Raw genomic sequence first — 25,471 nt, 5'->3', positions numbered from 1 at the left:
TGTTTACTAGTTCTATTTCTGTGCCGTCTTTAGCAATGATTTTGAAGTCAGTGTCAGGTGATTTTGAAGAAAATAGGAACAGTTTGGTCTTTTTGGGGTTTAGCATAGGTTGTGCACTACTAGCCATGATTCGACAGAAGTGACTGCGAGGAGATCTGAGAAATTTTTGGAGGTTGATATCAGAGTTGAATCGTCCGCATACTGGATGAGATTCTGGATTTGGGGGACTTTGTGCAGGTCACTGACAAAAATATTAAACATTAGTGGACCTAAAATGGATTCCTGTGGTACTCCTATATTGTTGGGTTGGTAGTCAGATTTGTACATTTAGCCACCTTACTGATTGTTCCCTGTTCTGTAAGTAAGATGAAAACCAGTTTAGGTATCTTGGGGAGCAGCCTAGTTTTGATAGTTGACTTAATAGCTTAGTATACGAGACTGTATCGAATGCCTTAGATAGGTCCATTAGGATTACAGTGGTAGGATGTCCTGCATCTAAGGCTTGGTTGATGGTGTCAGTGAAGGAGAGAAGGGCAGTGATAGTGCTATGCCCTGGATGGAAACCGTGTAGGGTGGGGGATTGAAGAGCATTACATGAGAGGTGGTTAAGTAGTTGTGAGTGAACACATTTTTCCAAGATTTTTGATAGTGGAGAGAGTATAGAGTTAGGGCGGTAGTTAGAAGGTTCATGGGAGTTTCCTCCTTTATGTAGTGGGGTAATGATAGATTTTTTTCCACAGAAGAGGAACACAGGATTCAGAGAGAGAGCGATGTATAAGGATTGAGACTAGGTAGGCTATTGCGGTAGCAGTTAGTTGCAGGTATTCTGGGGGAAGTTTATCTGCAGATAGTGAGCAAGGTTTGAGTTGTTTAAAAAGTTTCAAGATTAGGGAGGTGGGTACAGGTTGGAAAGTGAAAGAGTTGGCTGTTTGAGAATGAATACACTCTATAGGAGAGGGTGTGTGTTCAATAGGTTGGGGAGGGTGTGAGTTAAGAGTTGGATGGGCAATCTTTGAGTAGTTTATGAATGGTGGAAATGAAATAGGCATTAAAATCTTGAGAAATTTGTTGAGAATTTTTTTTCTGGTGCTGGGGATGGGTTTTGGATTGTGCCTGGGTCTAGAAGAGAGGAGACAGATTTCCAAAACTTTTTGAGATTGTTGTGTGAGGTAAATAGTTTAGTGGAAAAGTAATCCATTACTTTTTCCAAACTGCTTTCTGTCAAAACACATAGTTTTACAGTACAAAGTTTATTCCTTTCTGAAGTTGTGCCTATGCAAATAAACTCAAGATGCCCAAAAATGTGACCAAAATATTTACTTCCACACTAAGCTTCTAGACTTGCTGCATTATTTAAACAATTATACATTTAATTCATCAATAAACAGTAAGAACATGCTTACCTCCATGGTTGGTTTAAAAGTATCTTTTCTGCAAGCAATAAAACTTCTCCATTCAAAGTAGTATACACATTCAGATTCTGTCACAAATTCTGGACTCCCCTAAACACAGACAAAATAGAAAAGCAACAAAATGATTATCTGCAATCAAAGCTTTGGCTTAAGCAAAAGCCTTTGATGTATAACCAGCATACAGGCAATAGTGTAACAGGACTCTGGAGAGAAGAAGTACAAAGAATGTTAATAGTAGTTTACTAACAGAATATACCTCTTACCCACATGCATATTATATATGGTTTACTACTGAAATCTCGAAAGTAAAAAAAAAAGTACTTATTCAGCAAACTAATTCGCCAAAACTACACATAACCTAACCGTCCTAATGTCGAAAATCAGCTGTTAATGCCAAAATTGATGGACATAACATTTTCAGCACTTAACAGCAATGCCACTCTTGCTGCTACTCCCTAGCTAGCACACCTAACATACAGATTATGCAGGGGAGCAAACCCCCCTGCACCCCCTAACTATATATTCCAACTCCGAGATTGCACTACAGTGGGGAAAGGGATGTATTTTCCTAATCGCACTGTACCGCGATCCCTGTACAGCCCTTCAAAGTTTATATTTGCGAATGCACAGTCCATTCACAAATATAATGTTCGCTCATGTAACCTGCACACATATGAAGTATTCGAACATCTGTAGTTCGAATACTTCATAGCCATGCAATAGTACGGTGACATTCCAATGGTAAACCTCATATTATATATATATATATATATATATATATACATACATACACACACACACACACACACACATATATATATATATATATACATATATATATACACACACACACACACACACACACACACACACACACACACACACACGGGAGCTACAGAGATGACATGCAAAGATAAGTCAGCAAGTAAAGGAGAGTATTACTGCTGAAACGGAATTCATCCTTAAGTCTTGGCGAGTATCTTTTCGAGGTGGACCCTGTTTTTCACAAAATATCACCAAGATGACACTGATATATACACTGCATTTATATAGCATATATCATGGACAGATGTAGGTAAAAATAAAAGATAGCCGATTGCCCAATCCTGGTAGGCACACTGGGGCCAGGACTGGAAAAAGATGATCGTGTAGAATCCTCTATATACAGAAACATTCCTACAATGGGACCAGGCCCAGGGGGAGGATGCCCCCCCATTATAGAAGAAAGCTGGAGTCCACAAAAATCACAAAAAAGTGATAAGCTAAAGAAGAGCCATAAGGCGATGGAGTAGACTTACTGCGGATAAGAAATAAATTATGTACTGTTACTATTATGTAAAAAGCAATGAATTTCCAGACATAAGATATACAAAACAATTGAGAGAGAAATTAGAAGAAAGAAGAATACTTCCACAAGAAAAAACTGTCAGAAGCTTCAAATAAAAATTTGCATTCATTAATATAATAGATTTGTGAAAAACAGTATACAGATCAAGAAACTTTGATCTGTTTAGAAAAAGAAGCATCTGATGAAGTGTGAAAATATAAACAAAACCTTGAGATTTTTGAAAAGTATAAAAAAGAAATATGGACATGGGAAAGAAAGAGATTTGATACTGTGCAATATTTATGCAAAGGAGACAGTCAAATTAATCAATATAAAGACAGCAACCTCAAAGATATTCGAAGAGAAACACAGGCAAAGGCATCTGGATATGGAAAATTTCACAATAAATAAATACCACAAAGAGGGAATGCAGAAAAAAAGATTAGTAAAGTAGAAGTTAAAAAAATAGAAGTTGAAGTTATGGAGTGCCTGAGAAGTGAAGGATTTGGTGTAGAAGGTCTAACACGGATTACATTACAGCATGATGGAGTGAGTCCCCAAAGTAAGGAGAAGCAGGAAGATCAGGAGACATTTGAAGAAGAAATATGGACATGGGAAAGAAAAAGAGATTTAATATAGTGTAATATGTATGCCAAGGAGAAAGCAAAACTAACCAATACAAAAAGAGCACCACTAAAGAGATTTGAAGACAAATACAGGCAAAGGAATCTGGACATAGAAAACTTTACAATACAAAAAATAAGAAAGCAAACAGGAAAAGTAGAAACGGAAATCAGTAATGGAAAAGTTAAAGAAATAGAAACTGAGGTTATTGAGCACCTGTGAAATGAAAGATTCAGTGTAGAAAATCTAATTCAGAAAGCACCACAACAGGACAGAGCAATGGATGTCCAAATTAAGGGGGAACCAGTGGAACAGGAAGCAATTGGTCAGGTGCCACATGAAGATATTTTGGAGCCTTCTACAGGAAACCAGTATAAATGTTCACTTGAAGCTAGACAGCAAGGGAAGGAACAGGAAACTGTGTAAACTGATGCAGTCAATGCTGAAGAGTGAAAGGCCAGTGAGTTACCATATGACAGAGCAACGGATGGCACAGGATGAAATTGAAGAGAACTGTGCCACAGGAAGATGATACAGAAGTTTCTCTAGCATGCCTGCTGGAAAAGGAAAACAAAAAATGTGTCCTCAGTTTAGAAGAAAATGAGCTAAGAGAAGAGTTGCTTGACTTAATAGTTATAGATAGACATAATAAGATTAATGAAAGAAAGACTGTAGAAGGTCAATAAAACCCAAAAAGATAGAAGTTTGATAAAACAAATAAACACAGTAATTAGGACTGTCCATAGAGATCCATGCAATATAATAGAACTAAACAAGATATGTTACTGTGCAGCTAAATTAATAACTGATAAAGTTCTACCACAAGAACACAGGGTAGTGAGAGAAAAGAAGGGGAGAAATCAAATACCATCATGGAAGTCTCAAACAGATAAAACTATAAAGCAATTAAGACAAGAAGTGTCAGTATTAGAAGAATAAAGAAGATGGAACAGAACAAAAATAATAAGAAAGAGACAAGATAAAGCAATAAGCAGTATTAGTACAGAACAGAATCTATCATGCACGGTCACAAACGAAAAATCTTAGCACAGGTGGAAAAACTTAGAAGATATGCAGATAAATATAAAGGAAAAGTACAAAATAAGTAATTTACTTCTTCTTCTTTCGGCTTTTCCTGGTTAGGGGTCGCCACATTGGAACTCCGGTCCGCTAATGACTGGCAGTAGATTTTTATGGTGCCGAGACGCCAGCTCGACGCCCAACCTTCAACGAAGGCACACCCATTCACGCATGTCTTTCGAAGGCCACTCGACCATGGGGAGGACATGCAGACTCCACACAGAAGGCGCTCCAGCCGAGAATCAAATGGGAGAACCTCTTGCTGTGAGGCAACAACGCTACTGCTGCATCACCGCGGCTTAAAATAAGTAATTTACTGAGGACCCAAAAAAAGTTTTATAGAGAATTGGAAAGCAAGGTAAAGAGAATTGAAAGACCGCCAAAAAAAAGAAGACATAGATCCATTTTGGAGAAGTATTTATGAAGATCCTGTGGAACACAACACAGATGCTAAATGGATAGAAATAAAAGAAAGAATAAGAAGTTTAAGTTTAAAGGTATAGGATATGAAATGGGATGAAATAGCAGCCAGAGAGATTGAAACAAAGTTAAGAGCAGCCTCTAACTGGAAAACCCCATACTCAGATGCAGTACCCAACTTTTGGTTAAAAGTATTAACATCTACGCACAAAGATTTAGCCATGAGTAAGAACTATTTATATGCACTCCCTGAACAGACACCAATCCGGCTAACAGGAAAAACAATGCTCTTACTCAAGAGTGAACCTGCAAGCTAGCCTAAAAATTATAGATCAATAACTTGCCTTCAGACGACGTGTAAACTATACATGGAATTAATGCTGACAGAGCTTATAGTCATTTAGAAGAAAACTCAATTATGGCAGAAGAACAAAATGGCAATAAACCAAAGTGATATGGAACAAAGGATCATTTGTTGTTAAATAAATTCATACTGGAGAACTGTATAAAGGAGAACAATCTAAGTATCTCATGGACTGACTAGTGAAAAGCATTTGATAGTATCCCACATTCATGGATAAAAGAGTGCTTAAAAAAGTATAAGTTGCATCCTACACTGATCCACTACATTACAGAGATCATGATACAGTGGCAGACCACTTTGCAATTAAGCCATGATAAAGGACAAATTATTATCCCAGGGATAAAAATTCAAAGGCGGATACTCCAGGATGACCCCCTGTCACTGCTGCTATTCTGCCTTGCCCTTAACCCATTAAGCTGTCTACTTAACAGCTTAGGCCATGGCTATAATTTGGCTCCCAGAAAACAACAAAGTGTAAAGACTTCTCATCTTCTCTTTGTCAATGAGTTAAAACTGTATAGCTCATCAGATGAGGAGCTGAAAGCACAACTGCAAGTTGTCAAAATGTTTATAGATTATACAATAATGTCATCTGGTCTTAATAAATGTGCAAAAGCAACCTTTAAAGCAGGAAAACTGCAACACCAGGAAAACATCAGTTTGGGACAAGAATGTGAAATAAAAGAACTTGAGCAAGGAGGAACATATAAATATTTAGGAATTGATGAAGGATCAACAATAAAATATGAACAAATGTGAATAAAACTTAGTAAGGAATACTTTAGAAGACTTTAATTCTGAAAACAGCATTGACATCTAAGAACAAAATCCAAGCTACAAAAATATTTGCTCTTCATGTCCTAACTTACAGTTTTGGAGTGACTGATTGGCCTCAAAATGTGCTGGACAGATTAAACATGAAAACAAGAAGGATGCTTCATGCTCTCCTAATGATTTATAAAAATCAGTGCATACCAAGATTATATATTCCCCATTCCGAAGGAGGGCTGGGCCTCCTTGATACTGATTACATGTATAGATCTGCAATCGTGGGACTCCACACACATTTGCTAACCTCACAAAACCCAAATGTAGTGAAAGTTTTGAAACGTGAGGAAAATAAATCTAAGATTACTTCTCTGTGTAATTTAGCAGAAGCATATTGGCGTTAAGCAAGAATGGAAATCAAACCGGAAGCAGATAAAAATCAGGGAGCAACTGAATGTGCCAAAAAACGAAAATAAGAATACAAGGTGAAGGACCAGATGACAATGCAAGAAATGTGGAAAATGCATAAATATAGTTGCAAGTATAGAAAACGTCTGGAAGAACCTCATGTTGATCAGGAACGAACACAGGAATGATTAAGGAGAGGTGAATTCAAACCAAGAATCAAGAGATGAAAAATTAATACTGGCGGCCCACGACAGTGGGCTGTGTACCCGTTGTTTTACAAAGTCCATTGAACATGTGGGAGAAACAGATAAATGTAGGTTTTGTAAAACCGAATTGGAAACAGTTGCACGCCTCGTTGCTGGTTGCGACATACTAATGGCAGCAGGACTGTATACTGAAAGCCATAATAATGTGGCAAAATTGTTGCACTGGGGATTGTGCAAACACTATGGTATTGAAGTGGCTGAAAAACTATGGAAACATGAACCACAAATCTCACATAATGTTTAATAAACTTATTGACAAGACATAATGTTTTTTATTTTAAGGTTTTACAACTAGTTCCACCTAGTAACAGAAGGGGTGATATTAAAAATCAAGTGGAAATTCTTGAGGTAAAATGGATTGCATCTTTACAAACACATAAGTTTCCAGGTTTAACCTCTAGAATTTCTCTTAGACATGCCTTAAATAGGAGGCAGTGATTTTTGCTTAAATTATATAATTATTTTATTGATAACAGTTGATTGGTTACAACTTCTTTTATATTCAATGCGTCTTGTGTTGACTTTATTCTTTTACTTGGATCTGATGAAGCGGTAACCCCATGAAAGCGCTAATCCTTGTCAATAAATCTTTTTATTGTATATATTTCTGGTGGCTGGTGGCTGTGTTGGTGTGCTCACATTTTGTTTTCATTTACTGTGCATATATAGTGTGAGCATCCTTCAGTAGTTTGGTATTGCTTTGGCTTTTTGCTACTCTAGCTCACAAGACAGCTACAGTGAAAATTTCTCAAAAAGCAGACTGCATTTACCAGTGCTTCAAAATCAAATGGATATAGATTAAAAAGGCATGTATTTTAACAAAGATACTCAAGGTTGTAGTGGTACAAAATATTTACATTTTCCAGTACTACCACATCTATCAATCACTGCTATGGAGTTAATGTTGACTGGTACAAAGGCGACTCTAAGTTTTGTTGCTTTCCTTAAGTGCTCTGCAAAGCTGAGGTAAGGCTTCATCCAACCCCCAGATACTTAAAATGGATGCAATTTCAGTATCTCTGGAATTCAGATACCAAAACAGTCCATATTTGAGGACCCAGTAACAGTACAAAATTAACACTGAGATTATGATTAACAAATGTGCAGCACTGGCCAGGTCAGTAGAAGGGGATGCACCCGTGTATAATGTCTACTTGGCATGCTATTTTGAAGTGTATTTATTTAGACATGCTATATGGAGAAACAGTGCTGATTAATATGGTGAACAAAGTGAAGGGGCTCAGTACTGATTCTTAAAAAATTTCACTGTACTGGAAAATATTAGGGTTCAACCAAACACCCTAATAATGGGCAACTTCAACTACCCCACCATTAACTGGGAAAACTACTCGTGTACCAACTCCTTAGCTCAACGCTTTCTGGAATTCATAAACTCCAATGCCCTGGATCAACTTATCCACACCCCCACCAGGGGCAACAATATCCTAGACCTAGTCATTACCAACATGAGTGACCGGTGTTCCACATCTGAAGTCAACTCCTCGTTGGTCCGATCATAAGCTAATCACCCTTGATATCCACATCCCGCGACCACCCCACCCCATTAAGGAAACCACAGTAAAAAATTTCTCCAAAGTCAGCTTCATGCTTCTTAAGACAGAAGTGGTGAACTTCATGACACCCATGCAGATGGACAATACAGTTACAACTGCTGAATCCTACACAAATGCACTCTATAAGCATTTACACAAGTGCATGGATCATGCTATTCCAAACAGAACCAAGATGCTATCCTCCAAAAAAAGGAAGCCAATCTGGTGGTCCCCTGCCATAAACAAACTGTACAACAGAAGGAAAAAAATGTTGCAAAAGAGAGTAAAATCCCATGAGTGCAGGATCTCCCTGGTCAACCTCAGTAAGAAGCTAAAATCCCTTATAAGAACCTCCAAAGCTAGCTACGAAAACAAAATTGCCACTAATTCCAAGGACAACCACAAAGCATTCTATAGCTATGTCAAGAATCTCGATGGCAACACCCAGATCTGCTCTGAGTTACTGCACAAAGGCAAGAAAATTACAGAACCAACTGATATTGCCAACATCCTGGCACATAGGTTCAGTGCTAACTTTACCCCCTCTCACCCCCTAAAGGGCCCTTATCTATAAAGGAAGAATGCAGAATCCCTGTAATCACAACTATGCAGGTAAAAGCTGCACTCTCTAAAGCCAAAAACACAGCATCCATGGTACCGGGCAACATCCCAGGCTGCGTTTTACATGAACTTCAGAACGAATTGGCTCCCCACTTAAGCACCATGTCCAATAACAGCCTCGCATCAGGCTTTGTGCCCACTGAATGGTGCACAGCCAACAGTTATCCCACTCCACAAAGGGGGAGCCACCACTGATCCAGGGAACTATCGATCTATTAGCCTGACGAGCCTGGTCTGCAAGACCATGGAACGTATCATCATGGAACTCATAAACAAAGGCATTGGTAACCTCCAAACTCTTGATCCCACCCAGTTCGGGTTTGTGAAAGGCAGATCATGCCTCCTGAACCTGATCGACTTCTATGAGGCAGTCACCAAAGCCGTAGATGAGGGTAAGGTGGTTCACACAGCCTATCTTGACCTCGCCAAGGCTTTCGACACCATCCCCCATTCTGGAATTATAGTTAAACTCACTAAACTAGGTATAAATCCCTACGTCACAAGATGGGTTGGCAACTGGCTCACTTGACAGAACCCACACTGTAAAAGTTGCAGATTCCAAATCTGACCTCAAAGCAGTGACAAGTGGAGTACCACAGGGTTCTGTCCTGGGACCTCTCCTGTTTGGTATCTATTTCTCTGAAGTACAGGCTAACACAGAAGGCCTCTGGCTAACAAAGTTCACAGATGACTATGGCTCCTAGTTTGCAGTCAAGTCCCCAAATGATGTGGGCATCCTACAGGAGGGCCTCGCTGAGACAGATGCCTGATGTCAGAGCCATGGCCTCAAGCTAAATGCCAAAAAGTGCAGTGTCATCCCCTTTGGTAAAAACTCTGTACCCATGAACTACCAGATAGGCAGCAATCTACTTAACACTGAATGCATGATAAGAGACCTTGGATCCAAGGTGGACAGTAGTCTCTCCTTTGATACTCATATCGCCACAGTAGTCAGGAAGTCCTTCTATGTGGCACACCTCATCATAAAAGGGTTCTCATCCAGGAAAAAATAGATCACTGTTCCTCGCTACACGACACTCATTAGACCCATTATAGAGTACAACGCCCCTTTTGGAATGTACCTCACAAGACATCTGCAGCAGCTGGAAAGGCCACAGAAGTACCTCACAAAAAGGATTACTGGCCTCAAACAAATGCCCTACACTGACCACCTCAAAAACCTCCAGCTTTACTCTGTAGCATATCGCCTACTCCGAGGTGATCTTTGCCTAACATATAAAGCTATGTCAAACCCAGAGCTGTTGGACATGCTACAGCTAAAGAAATCCCAATCCCTCAGAGCTACATGCTCTAGGGACCTAAACCTTGTTACCACAATAAACAAGACATGTTGGAGGGATACATTCCTGTCCCAGAGACTTCCCATACTCTGGAAGAGGCCACCCATCTATGTCAAGCAAAGTTCTTCATTAGCACTCTTCAAGAAAAATCTTGATGAGTGGATGGGAAATAGGAAATACACCCTAGGGATCACTTCTGTGTCTCTGCTCAACAGTGGCACAGGAAAATAACTTTCTTGGGTGGCGTAAGCCAGGGAACCTTGTTGGCTAGGCTTACATAGGCCCTTGGGCCGATAGCCTAGTACCTACCTATGAACTATTTACTGAAAGTGGCTGTGATATTAAATTGTGGATTGAAACTCTATACAATTTGTTACTGTGACAGTTGATAAACTAGTTTAATGGAATGTCACTCAAGCTATGGTTAGCCAACTGTAACAGAAGCTCTTGATGCTGCATTTGCTGAAGGCTTCAGCAAGATGTAATAAACCCACCCAGTAACCTGTCCTGCTTTAATAGCTTCAAAGATACTGTCCCTGAGTGACAACAAAGAAGTCACAGTTCTGCAAAACCCTTACAGAAGCCATCCTGTTATAGAATTCTGTAGAGAACCTAGCGTGATTTAAGATAAAAATGCTACAACTTTCTCAAAAATCTTGTCAAAAGTAAAATGGAATGTTAACAATCAGGTCTTATCCCTAGAGCCATTTTCACAAAAAGAAATACTGCAGTAAATTCCCACATAGCTGGGAAACGATCACAGGCAGGACAGATATGTTAAAGATGTAAGCCAAGACAATACTAATAAAAGTACCGCATGCCCTTTAATACTCTGGATATGCACAATGCTCATCAGGGTCCCACAGCTGGGAATTGCCCTAAAGTCATTAGCTTATATCCTTCACAGTAAGTGGTTGAAAGCAAAAGTTAGGAAGAAAACCCATGGGAAAGCTAAAGGGAAAAGATTCTTTATGAAATAATGTACTAATGGCACCATGGAATAAGGCCTCTTGTTACAGAAGAGAGCAAATGAGCCTGCTACTGAAATAGATAATGACACCCTCTAAAAACAGATGATCAGTAGCCTTTTTCAGGAAGATTATAATTATTTTGACCGGAAAAGTTCTGAATTGCTTAAAAAAACAAGCATTTTGCTGAATCTTTTGCAGTTGCTTCAAAAGGCTGATTCCAAGCAGACTGACTACTGGCATGTTTTAATTTCTCACACATCATTTATGTAGGATGAAAGTTGTTTTGGGTCAGCATTTAGCCAGGAGAACGGTTGGCCCTCCACTTTTCTGCATTAATGGCAGTAACACATTTCTTATAGTGGAATATTTAGGAATATATAGAGGATATTTAGGAATTACTTAAGTGCAGTCTTACAGTCACTTTGGGATAAGTTATTGCTAGCTCAATAAGGACAGTATTGAGGTTTTTGCTATACAATGAGCTAGTGATTCACAGCCCCTGTATTCTTAGGTTTCTTAGAAACAAAATGGATGCCATACCTGAAACAAATATTAAAAGACTATGATAGGCTCCTCGCACTTGTTTCTATAGCTCTAACCATAAAGATCAGTTCCATTTCATTACAGATGAAAAAAGTGTGCATCACTACTTGCTTATCTGTTACAGGAAGTCAGCCATACCTCTCAACCTCTTAGTGCAAGAAATCTGGACAAAGCATAAAATAATGGGAGACAAAGGTCCAAAAATAAGACATATTTTAAATATTGCTCTTATAAGTTTAGAAAGTTGCTGGAATAACATACTTTGTGTTAACATGCATTTTCCGAAGGAAATGAAGTCTAAAACTCAAATGTATGACATTTAGTGATTTAAATCTTAAGTGAACTGTCAGAAAACTGAAGAGTAGGAGCGCAAGTCACAGAGAAGAAAAACCTCCGTAAAATTGACACATCTTTAATATACACAGTTAATAACGCCAGAAACATACTTTCATTAACGCTCTTATAGGAAAATACATGCGTTTTCGTCCTATCCACTGGACTTCATCAGATGTTAATTCCACATAATCAACTCACTTTTATACATCAATTAAAAGCCAAAAGCCAATAAAAAGTACTAATTAACTTTGAATGCACCAATAAACATAACCATTGGGCTCATTAATATTCGCAAGTATTATATCATTTCCAACAACATTATTACCTTTCAATAAATATAAATAATTATAAATACATGCTTAAATAACATTTCATAAATAAATATAAAACCACTTTCAAAAAGTATTTATATAATTATATTCTATTATAAAAAAAGGGCATAAAAATAAATGTTATTGAAAAACTTCATATTATATAAAAGGAAGAAACTTTATAATCAAACAGCACCACCATTGATTGTCAGAAAACCACACCTTTTATGGGGAACAGAACAAAAATATGAGGCAAAAATCAGGACAGTTAAGCCAGCATAGCTGGTCAAGACACCTCTGATAAGGTCATATAGTAGGTTTGCAGAATCAGTGTCTCAATGCACTTACAGTCATCTGTAATGAGAGAACTATGTTTTAGTTACTGAGCAAAAGCAGTGAAAAGACACCTGGACTGGAACACCTGTCCCCCCAACACACACAGCATAGACTGCATCATACTAATGCATTCAAAAGCCTCAGATCTGAAATACTGTATCTTATTTAAGTGCACATTTGGTGCAGCCTCAATTTGTCTGATCGCTTGTGAAAAACTTTACATTCGTACAATTTTACTTTTAGACCAGAGATGCTGTAATGCACAAAGGTTTCTAATGTAACAATTTATGTACATTTCACCTGCAGTCCTGTGTAAATATCTTGTGCCAATGTACTGGATCATATCTGAAAAATAGAAGTTATGTTCTTACCATAACGTTCCATGTTAATTCTTGCTGGATGGGACCAAGGCCCCCCTTGTCCCGGTGGGTGGCCTAACGGAACAGAGAATGAACAGTGGAAAAAAAAATTAGCTCTGCCTGGTGTCAATAGGCAGTCTGTCTTGGAAGGCTAAAGAAGTAGCCAAAGCTCTGGTGGAATGGGCTTTAGTTTATTAGGCAATTTTTTGTTGCCTAATTTCATACCAGGGAAATCATCACAAAGATGCCATCTGAAAATCAAGGACTAGTTGGATGGAAGCGTGAAAGGATCTATGTCCCTTCCTTGTGTGCCCCATGAGAAAGCGCCGCTTTTACTCAAATAAATCTTTCAGTGGAAAGATTTATGGAAAGCTATCAAAATATTCTAACAGAGTAGATAAATGAGGAAGCCTCTGGCTACGTTGGGACTGGAGAAACCAAGCAGGAGGTTCAGAGAGGGGGAGGGCGAACTGAACCGACTGGTGGATCAAAGATCTGGAACTAGGTCCAGTCCACCGTCCACTCCAAATCAAAAAAGAAAGAAATCATGTGAGGGGAACCACACCTCGTGAGGCCAGTAATGAGCAATGGATCAATGAGGCCCTCCTTCTGGAGCTATAGCTTGTATTAGATGAGAGAGGAAAGGAGGAAATGCATATGCATCCAAGTCCCAAACTTGGTTGGCTGCCATGTGCCCTGGACTGTCTGGCCTGATAATGCCCCCAATCTGACATCAGGGCGCGTCCGTCAGAGTAGCAACGAACTGAGGAGGAACAAACAGGTCTCTCCCGGACAGGAGCTGGGGGAAGACATCCACAGATGAGATTGCTTTTGCACGCTATGCGATCATAATGGTGTGAGACATTGGAAGTTCCTGGTATGACCATTGGGTTGAAAAGCATCCATTGAAGGATCCGTGATGTGGTATCTGGCCAATGGAAGGAGAGGTGGTATGGCCTGCCTAACATGATTCCCAACACTGTTAGAACTAACCTGGCTGTGACTGTTTGAAGTGACAGAAGAAGTGACTTTACCTCTGTATCCTTCTGATATCCTTTGGTCTGCTAGCCTGTTTATAGATTGTTTATAGTATTCCAAATAATAGGTAGGCATAGACTTTTACAGCACAAAACAGACTTTTCAACTTATTGAAAAGCGGCCTTTTGACCAAACGCCAAAAGTATAATCTCTGGCCATCAGAAGGAGATGCTTGGTGGAGCTGTGGAGCCAGTCGTCGCAATATGGAAACAACTGAAGGAATCCTCGCCTCAGGTGGGTGAGAAGCTACCCGCTCCCATGCATTGCAACACCTCAAAGGTGGTGAGGAATCAGGCAAATATTGAAACTGAACCTGAATCCTGGGTTCCCAACCTAAAATGGAGGAATCTTTCTGGATCCTGTTCATTTTATGTGATAGCACGTATCCCGGAAGGTCTATAGAGTACATCCAGTTTCCTTTGAAGAAAGGGCAGAATGGATCACAGCTGATTTGTTTCCAACACTGATTTCTTGACTGATTTGTTCACCCCACTTTCTTCCAAAATCCCCCCCAGTCCTCCTGTTTCTTTGGAACTAAAAAGAACCTTGAGTAGATTCCGATCCTTGCTGGTCTGCTGGCACTGAAGCAACTTAACATGGGTCCTTATTCCAACCTTCCTACTCAATTAGTAAATAAATAAAATTAAATAGAGCAAAGCAAATAAATAAAATTAAATAGAGCAAAGCAAATAATTGAGGGGACGGGGTGAATATTAGCCCTGCTATCAGGTTAAGAAGCCCTACATAGGTTCATATATATTTACTAGGCTAATGACCATAAGAGCCTTTTTAACCCTAGCCATGCATCCCAAATCTCTGAAAAGCTCCGATACCCTTAATAAGTGTAAGCAGGGGCCTGGGAGATGAACCATTTACAGGTTTCCTGTATCCATCAGAGACACAGGCATCAAGCCAGGGATGAATTTTCAGTCCCCCATCCTATTGTCCAAGTTACACTTGAATTGGGTTAGAGAGGAACTCTACTTCACATGGATGGGGAGCCTGTTCCATAGACAAGGTAGTCTCTGGGATACATACCTGTAAACTCCAGCAGGTCCTATTTATATCACAGGCAAGGTTTAAGGCTTTAGAACGGGTAATTTACTTATGTTTTGTTTACGTCTGTTTGTTTTATTAATAACTGTACTAAGAGATGGCTCTGTGTAAGCTTCTCATTTAACAAAAAAAAAGTTGTCTTTGTTTTTAACTGCAGGCATAGTAGATTGTATGCAGTGCTGCAGTAGTAGCTTGGATTCAATAAACTGTTGCACTTTGACTGTAATTTAGTTCAAGTTTCTACATGAGCTATACAATAGTTCTGAGAAGGCATTTTATTTCTATAGGAAGTGAATCCAATATACTTAGACTGTAAGCTGTTTTAGTTCTAAATGAACTATGCATTAGCTATTTGAAAGCATTTAATTTTACAGGATGTCAATTCAATGCTTTTATTGCAGGAATACTATAATTTGCATAATACTGTAGCTGTAACTCAATCTGTAGACTGTTGTTCCTTTTCCCTGTATCTACTTTAAATCTCTCAAACTCTACTTTAAGCCTGCTACAAGAAACTGTTCTGCTTAATGTAACTCAGTATGGTAATCATCTGATCCTCTCCTTCTAACCTATTTCTTCCGGTTTCTTTTTCTCCCTTAGTTCTGCTACCCCTAACTCTAAGCTACAAGGTGCACTCCTGGATGATTTTAAACACTTGGGACTCAAACAACAAAAATCATCTGAAAGCTCTCTGCAAACCTGCCAGAACGCTTTATAAATAAGAAAGTGTGTATAACTGTTTTTTCCTTTAATCGGCTTTTCAATACGCAATGTTATTTGGCTTGAATAGTTGTGTTTAATATAATGTGTTTGTTACACTTGCAATCTGTGTAGAGTGCACACCCCCACCCCCCTCCCAGCTTACTTCAATTAGAAGTTGCACTTGCAGCAGTTTCTGATTTCACTCTGCTTGGTTAAGGAGGAGTTGGTTAAGGAGGAGTGCCAAACGCCCTTAAGCTAATATTCTTTAAGCTGTAAATGTACCCTTATATACCTTACAACTTTGCACCCAATATTTAACGGACCCTATAAACAGCATCTTACATAGATTTGCTGCAGCCTCACTGATGGAACCTGCTGGTTCTTCTCTGGGGTGTCATCCCGCTTTGTTCACTATCCAGGCTCACTTCGTTCCCCTACCCTACCCCCAATCCCTCCCTCCCCCACTACCTCCACATTTAAACCTATCCACACCACACCCCTTCCTATGTTAGCTCCATCCTCCTCATCCATACACTCCATCTCTCAATATATACTCCTATTAATATCACACTAGCACCCTATCTGCATACTACTCCCCTTCCTTCATTTCTACAAACTGTAGTACTCTCCTAAAATTATCCACTCAAGTAGTTTATCTGATTAACGCTCTAATAATCCCTAATCTAAAATGATCCTCCTTACTCTATGATCACTAATGCTCTTTTTCCTCTCTTCACTATCATATCTGACCCCTATCCAACCTATTCTAAGCTCTCCTACAGACACTACCTCTTACACCAATAACACAAGTCACTACTCCCTACCCATCACTGCACATCTTTCACACAGACAATATATTGTTCTCTAAAACCAAACTGTTTCTGGCACAGCTATACCCATTTAACATTATACTTACTGACAATTTAACCAAAATTAAATTCTATCTTTACTATACAATCTTGAAATTTCTCCAGTTCTGTGGGGATATCCATCCTAACCCTGGTCCCAGCATCTCACAAGCCACATCTTCAACCCATATTCCAGGTACACAGTATATGCTTAAATTTACCTCTGTATACACATAGCATGTGCAACAAAATTTCTGAGTTGCATGGTTGGATGACTGCACAATCTCCTGACATACTAGTAATCACTAAAACCTGGCTTAAACCACACAAAGGATACCAAAGTACTTCCTCCTGGGTTTAATATGTTCAGAACTGGCTGCCATAAAAGAAAAGAAGGCAGAGTTGCAGTAATATATCCTGCTTCTGTCTCCTTAACCCTTCACAACCAATCTATACCCTCCTTTGACAAAGCTGAACTACTGATCACCTACCTTAAATTAAACAATAATAAAAGTCTCTGCACTATAGCTTTATACATACCAACTGTCAATAACTTAACTCTGGAAAGGATCCTATATTGGGCATCACAGAATCTCTCTCTTGAAACAGTAATGTTAGGTAATGTCAGCACTGAATGATAGAAACTTAACTTACAATTTCCCACAGATAGCATAAACCTATTTGAATTTAATCAACTAATTACTCACCCAACCTTTATCAGTTTCACAAACCAAAACAGCTCAATAACTGATTGGATTTTGGTCTCCCATCCTAACAATTCCTCTCAATCCAAAACACTTCCAAGCCTCTATTAGTGATCACCACCCCATCTGTACAACTAGGCTTATTTCACATTCATGCAGACAACACACCCACAAGACAGTACAAAACCTATCCAACTTGGACCAGCAGGCCTTTACAAATTTACTAAACTCCATCAATTGGTCCTTCCTTAAATATTTACCACTAGATAATGCAGTTGAACAATTTAATTCTACATTCCTAAATACTTTAGACAGTTTAGCTCCCACCAGAAGGAAAAGAGTCAACACCAGCTATAACAAGGCTTGGACAATTTACCTAAAACACAAGACTCAATTTACAGCATTTCAAAGCACTGCATAACCTTGTAAGGAAACATGTTAATTTACACAAAAAAAAAACAAATCCAGTCCAAAAACATTCTGGCACACTATCAAAAAAATCCTAAACCCAGAAAGTCAGTCTTCCCCCCAACCCTCCACTGACAGTACCTCCCTTAACAAAGCAACTCAATTTAACTTTTATTTAATTGATAGCATAGCTTCCATCATTAAATTCCCTCCATCTCCCTCTACCCTCTCTCAGCCTATTACCTGTCACTCCACATATACCCTTCAACCAGTTTCTACTTCCTTCATCAACTCCCTCCTGTGCAAGCTCAAGCCATGTTCCCCCTCTGAAGAGAATTGTCCTAACAAATTCCTAAAAATGGCTGCTGACTCAATTACCTACCCAGTCTCAATAATCATTAGTAGATCCATCAAGGAGGCTTATGTCCCTTCACTGTGGAAAAAAATCCTTCCTCTCCACAAAGTGGCACCTCTACAGAGATCTCTAACTATAGGCTAATTGTTATTGTTTCACAACTATCAAAAATTCTAGAAAAATGCATACTTCTTCTTCAAAACCTACTTGACAATAATCTCTCTCCCACTCAACATGGATTTGAACCAGCACACAGCACTATCACTGCTCTGCTATCCTTTACTGACACTGTCAACAAATCTCATAACTCACGAAGTTTTGTCTCTTCTCTGTTCTTGGATCTATCCAAAGCCTTTGATATGGTCTTCCACCCTGTACTCTTATCCCACCTATCTCTTCTGGGTTCAACCAAAACATCCTTACAATGGTTCAGTAGCTATCTTTCTAACATATATCAATCTGTCAAATGGAACTCTGATTTCTCTCCTTACTTACCTCTTACCACTGGGGTACCCCAAGTCTCAATACTATGTCCACTTCTCTTCAACATTTTTATTAACCATCTTAATACTGCCACCAAACAAGCCACCCTAATTCAATATGCTGATGACGCTACATTAATTTGCTCCACCAAGACACTCATCTACAGAGTTTAACTCAAGAAGCATACAGTTCCACTGAGTTTTGGCTCACGAACAACCATTTGCTACTTAACCTAAAAAAAACTACACTTCAACTACTTCTACCAAAATAATTTTCTCCAGACACCTCTAATTTTGCTACCTCTCTGAACAATACTTCAATTGATGTGGTTTCACATACAATACTGTTAGAGGTAACTATTGACAACAATCTAAAGTTTGACCTACATATCAGCAACACCATAAAAAATATCAAAAATTCAAAAATTGGGCATGATGTACAGGGCTAAGAAATTCATTAACTCCACAACAGTAACCCTTGCCACCACCTATCTCTTACCCTCACGTCTATATGCTTCACCTATTCTCACCAATCTTCCCTCAAAGCAAAACTTAGTCAATGTTAAAATAAAATAGCTAAATTTCCACAGGGCAGGCCCACTACTTTCACCATTGCTCGGCTCTCAAGTCCCTAAACTGGCTCGAAGTATCCCACCTTCTCACCTTTAATCAACTAGCATGAACTCACAAAATACTGTACAACTCCTCATTTTCGCAAACTACATCATCACTACTGCAACACTAGATTCCATCTTGTGACCTACGCTCCTGTCACAAGTATCTACTATCTATTTACAAACCACAAAGGTCTGATGGGGTTAGACTGTACTCTCACTGTGCTCCCAAATTATGGAATAGCATGCCAGATGCAATCAGACTTATACCCCACTACTATTGCTTCAAGTCTAAGCTTTAAGAACATCTAGCCAATAACTGGATCTCCCCATGCTCTTTGCCATCTCAATACTCTTCTATTCCCTTCTTCCCCACTCTTAAAAGACTTGCTTTTGATATATCCTACTTCCCTTCTTGCATTACCTACTTTCTAGCCTCAACTCTCTTGAATTCCTGAACCTTATAATGCCCTTTCTTTATATTATTACACTAACCTTTATCTATCCCAGAATTTATGACTGAAATTTACTACCTAGCTCTCCTGCCAGATAGATTATATGGCTTTTACCACCTATTACTCATTCTGTTATATATTTTTCATGCATCATTATGTAACATGCATATTAGGAATTCTCTTCTATCTTGTATATAATGTATGGTCAACATTGCTTGTTTATATTTTGCCTATTTTCTTTTATTGTATTCACAAATTGTACTGTGAATAATTGTACTATGTCCTCCCTGTGGTCGTGTGGGTTTCCACCGGGTGCTCCGGTTTCCTCCCACAGCCCAAAGACATGCTGTAGGTGGATTGGACACACTAAATTGGCCCTAGGTACGAGTGTGTGCGTGTGTGTGCCTTTTGTGGAAGGTTGGACGCTGGGCTGATAACTCAACACCGTAAAACTCTACTGCCAATCATGAGCGGACAGGTGATCCGCTGTGGCGACCCCTAACTGGGAAAAGCCGAAAGAAGAAGTAGTATTCACAAATTGTACTACTTTGTTACTGCCTTCATATTTGTAGCCATTGTTCGATTTTTTTAATTCTGTTTGAGGTATACTGTGGAGCTTTTCTCTCCGGGTCTCCACTGAAAATGGGCTCATACCCAGTCAGACTTTACTAATAAACAAATGTCAAATAAAATGAATAAAAGTTCTGGTGCTGTTTGTTTTGTGGATATGCAGGAGGTCCATTAGAGTGGGATCCGACAATGCCCTGTATTGTATGCCAGGCATAGATCTTCCCTCAAAAGCCTCTAGGAAGCAGAATACAGGGATAGGGCCTTGAGACAGTCTGCATAGGACATTTTACTTACAGCCTGCATACTTCTAGTGAGGAACTTCTGTGGACGTTCCAATTGTTGGATATACCTGGTTAGGTACATACCAAAGGGGGCACTATACTCAATAATACGTCTGATTAATGCTGAATACAGTGAAACAATGACTTCCCTGGACTTAGATGCCATACCTTTGTTTATAAGTTGCGCAACATAGAATAGCTTCCTTGTTACTGTAGATATGTGATGGTCAAAGACTAGGCATTAGGAAGTTGAGAGGTATGATGGATTTAAATGCAACTGGAAGTTCTAAACTTTTTATTAACTACCTGAATTTACTGAGACTTAAACTACACTTCCAGAAAAAGAGAACCCCTTCAGAAGGGGAACAATTGACTGAACTACTCAGTATTGACAGACAAAATGAGGTAAGTGAGGTATGTAAGAAAATACCACACAACTACTACTTTTATCGGTCTAGCATTGGTCCAGAAAACAGGTTAATTGGACATTTAGTAAGATGCTTTACCACTTTTTTTCATGAACAGTATGTATTCTGTTACTTGTAAAAGTTCTGAGGGAAGGTGATTTGCAGGGATGATGTTAGTGAAACCTGAACTGTAGGTCAGAGAATGCCTTCCACAGCAGAAACTGTTGTCACAATATAGATAAATAAACAGACAGACTGAAAGAAGTATTGAATGAAAGACCAACTCTGATAAGGTTTTGAGTGAAATGAGAACAGAAGATGCTAATTACTAAGGTATATAAAATTTGACATGATACTACATCAAGTATTAGTGAAGAATACGAGGGAAGATTAGAACAGCAAATTCCAAGAGAGCAACGGAAGGAAATTTATAAGGCCTGTCTGTATTCTGCAAAAGAGTTTCATTATTTGCATACAGATGTTTAAACAGGTACTTTTATACTCCACAAAGATTTGGGATTTCCCCCCCAAAGCAAAGAGAAGATGTTGGAGATGTGAAGAGAATGAGAGGAAACTAGAAACAGATTTTTAGGAAATGTGTGAAGTTAACTGAGCTCAGGGACTCTCTACATTGTCCTGGCACAGTCCTTGGGGGAATATATTACATCAGACCAAGGAGATGATTCTGCTGAGTTAGACTTTTTTTCAAATATCATTTCTAAATAATCACATTTTAAGATGTGACAAGAGTAAAAATATATTAAAAGAAAGGAAAACAAACCACAACATTTCCATTGTTATTTTCATGTAATATACATGTTGGAATGAGTGGAAATTGCAGAAAACACATTACACAAATTGCTCAATTCCTACCTTCATTTTAAACCTCACTTATCCTCCTAAACATTTATTGTCCCACAAGCTCCATTTATTTCTAAGGAATTTGCTCCTTCCTTTTTTAAAGACCCCACCTCCAGTTATATTATCACCTGTACAATATATAGTACTTCAATCATAGTTGGTTTAGATTTGGATTTCCATTGTCTAGTAATTGATTTGTAGCAGCCAACACATTGAAATAAGGTCTTACTATGTCTAGGCAATTCAGATCTTGTATCCTAGCTGAAAAGGCTCCTTTCTTTAGTTAAAAACATTTGCTCTCTCACATTTTTGGCAAAGTATTCTGTATGAAAATTTTTAAATCTGTCAGTTCATTTTTCAAAGAAATTGGTTCCCAATTACATTTCTTTCCCATCATATCTCCAGCATTTGTTATCTACCCAAGGAAAAATTCTCTGAAGTCTGCTTGGGGTATAAAGATGCAAACACTTTAATGCCAATTTATCAAACATTCTGGACTTTGTTGCATATCTGAGAGCCATACAGATGTCCCTCCACTGTTCCTTTATAAATGGTCTTTCCAGGACCTTTCTTTTCACAATTTATTTCCAACCTTCTCTGACTGATTCTTGTAGCTATCATGCAATATTTTATATGCAGTACTAATTGCCATGTTGTAATAGTACCCTCTGTTCTAGAATCAACTAAAAACTCTAGCAAAACTAGTCTTTCACTTGGCAGTACCTTATCTCTTTTATTTGCCTATACTTTGTTATCAATATCTAATAAGGCAGGCAGTCCTTAACCTGCAGTCTAAACTTCTCTATCATCATCCCACCCTATTATCTTTACCTCTTTAATTATTTGCTCACAGTACCTTAGCTCTTTTGTTAATTTCCTTCAATAAATTCAATATTATTTTTGTCTATTCTATATACCCCTATATGCAGTCATCCATATTGCTGATATTTTCTTTCTCCATCCCCGTGTTGGATTAGTTCTTAGAATACTTTCTGCTACATTATGAATAGAACATTCTTTATGGTTGTTATTCTCCATAAGAGCCTGCATCAAAAATCCATTATTTCTTTCTTTCTTATTTCTCACCCCCCCCCCCCATTTCATCATCATTCCTTTCCACTTTGATTTCTAACCTTCTGCTTATGTTATATATATATTGGCCTTAACTGCATAACTCTAAAGTATCCTTAGCCTGGCTAAGGTTAGGAAAAATGTCTTTCCTAAATGGCATCATATCTTCAGAGGAAGAATGTCTAACCTTCTGCTTTTTTCTTTGTAAGCAACTCCCTAATCAAAGGCAAACTAGGACATGACAGTTCATCCCCATCAAGGGTCTCTTTACCTGGCTAGATCTAGAAGCATCCCCCAGAGCGTTTCTCTGACCCAACGAAGATGATTCTCCCATGCCCAGATCACACACTAGTATACCCAAGAGGAAAAGGCTAATCCATCATTCATGGTGATGGAAAGGACTAAAGCACAAGAACCTAAAGAAGAAACTGAGACGTCTGAGGAACAATGGATGGCCAACCCCAGGTTCACTCACCGATGGTTGAGACACTGACTGAGCCCACGGCAGTGAAGGGCACTTTATTGTGTTGTTTCTTCTTTTTAAGTACAGTAAGAGAACAGCCAGCAGGACTGGAGTAAATATCCATGCTGCAGTTGAGGGCTGAAGGCCAGTAAGCAGTGCTGGAATGAGGCAGGCAGATGCTAAGTTGTCACAGAAATGTTCACAAGCAGCAAACACGCACTTCTCCCACAGTCCCTTTTTCTTTAAATTTAACAGAAAAATAGTAAAACCTCTGTCAGAAATAAACCAGTTGCCTACGACAGGCACTGACAAAGGTAGCAGAGGTCTATATTATCATATCGCACGCTCAGAAGAGCACACGACAGATAATCTACCCCATGTAAGCGAAAACTTACAACATTGAAACTTCAGAACAGTGATTATTTTCCAGTGGAAAACAAACCCTGGTTTGGCACCTATGTATCTAACAGACACAGCCTGTAAATGGTTCACTTCATAGGACCCTGCTTGTAAAATGTGTCTTCTCCTAGGCCCATAGTTTACTTCTCAAGGGTACCAGAATTTGTCAGAGATTTGGGATGCATGGCTTGGCTTAAAAAGGCCCTTGTGGCAGTTAGTCTAGTACACGTCTATGAACTTATAAGTAAACATGTTATGGGGACTTCTGAGGGTGTACTTTTTTTTTTTTTTGAGAGGTTTTATTAAAACAAAAAGTCTCACAAAATGTGACATAGGTTTCAGTGTTCTAAGATAAGAAAAAATGTATAAAGGGTTAACCTGCCAAACTATGTGTGCAGGTGTCACAAGAGCCGGTAATAAACATTTACAAAAGCTGACATATAAAAGGTGGAAATAATGACTTCTTACCATAATGGAGACACTTTCCACATTATCTTACAATGTGAATAGTCTTACAGGTATCAATAAAAAAGAAACCATAATTTTATATTAAGAAATGGAGAGAGCAAATAGCAATGCTACTGGAGACACATGTGGAAAGAAATGAGCATGTGAATTTGATCCAGAACTGACAGGACAACCTAGACCAAAGACAGCACAGCTACCAAGACTAGTATCTAGAACACTAGAGATCCACATCACTAAGAGGGACATTGCCATCAGTAAAAACATCAACCACAACATCAGCAACAGGAACAATACCAATACCATTAACAGGACCAACGTCAGCACTCCAGAGGAGGACAATACTATCAGAGTCACTAGGAAGACTACCAACTACAATCCCCCCGACTCCAGAGGGCACAATAGGAGTTTCAGCGTTCCCCAAGCCCAGTCGGAACCCCTCTGGAAGACTGGAAAACCGAGTGAATGAAATGCTTGGGAGGAGCTCAATTACAGCACAGGACCCAGAACGAGATGGAAAAAGACAGCCTCACTACTAAACTTACCATGTTTTGTGGAATCATTCCAAAAAAGAACTACTGACATCAAGGTTAGTGTGCTTTCAAAGGGATTAACTTTTGTTCCCCACTGCAGGTCTGACACAGTACAGGTACTGGTTAATTTAAAATCCTAGGTCAGAAATCTGAACTTGAAAGTTATGTACCATGGCAAATCTGATACCACTGAGAAAAAAGCTATTGAAGAAACAATAAAAAGACCCAGTAGTTACTTCCCTCCCTTACACCAGACTTTAGCAGCCTTTGAGGTCAAGTGTTACGAAAATAAAATTACCAAAATTTCCAAAGACAAACACAAGGCATTCTATAGCTATGTCAAGAATCTAAATGGCAATGCTCAGATCTGCTCTGAGCTACAACAGAATGGCATTAAATATACCGATCTCAAGGATATTGCCAATATCCTGGCAGATCAATTTGGTGCCATCTTCACCCCCCCTCACCCCTAAAGGGCCCATCTCAATACCGAAAGATTGCCAAATTCTGGTAATAACGGCCACACAGGTAAAAACCGCACTCTCCAAAGCTAAGAATACAGCATCTATGGAACCAGACGACATCCCGGGCTGTGTACTACATGGACTACAAAATGAACTGGCAACTCACCTAAGCGTCATGTTTAATCATAGCCTCACTTCAGGTTTCGTGCCCACTGAGTGGCGCACAGCTACAGTTATCTCACTCCACAAGGGAGGATCCACTTTGGATCCTGGGAACTATCGCCCCATCAGTCTG

At 39.0% G+C, this 25,471-nt stretch overlaps 1 protein-coding gene across 1 annotated transcript in view; it reads right to left on the bottom strand.

The window, feature by feature from the left end:
* IGF2R (insulin like growth factor 2 receptor) overlaps positions 1-25,471 on the bottom strand; it is a 2,372,344-nt gene that overhangs the window by 2,080,204 nt on the left and 266,669 nt on the right. Inside the window, exon 4 of the mRNA XM_044074918.1 lies at positions 1,404-1,502. Within this exon, the coding sequence (XP_043930853.1) occupies positions 1,404-1,502 (99 nt within the window). The remainder of the gene's footprint in view (positions 1-1,403; positions 1,503-25,471) is intronic.

This window comes from Protopterus annectens, chromosome 1.part0, assembly GCF_019279795.1.
Source record: "Protopterus annectens isolate FY-2018-M chromosome 1.part0, PAN1.0, whole genome shotgun sequence".
NCBI lineage: Eukaryota > Metazoa > Chordata > Ceratodontiformes > Protopteridae > Protopterus > Protopterus annectens.
This window is presented reverse-complemented; position numbering and strand designations above follow the sequence as displayed.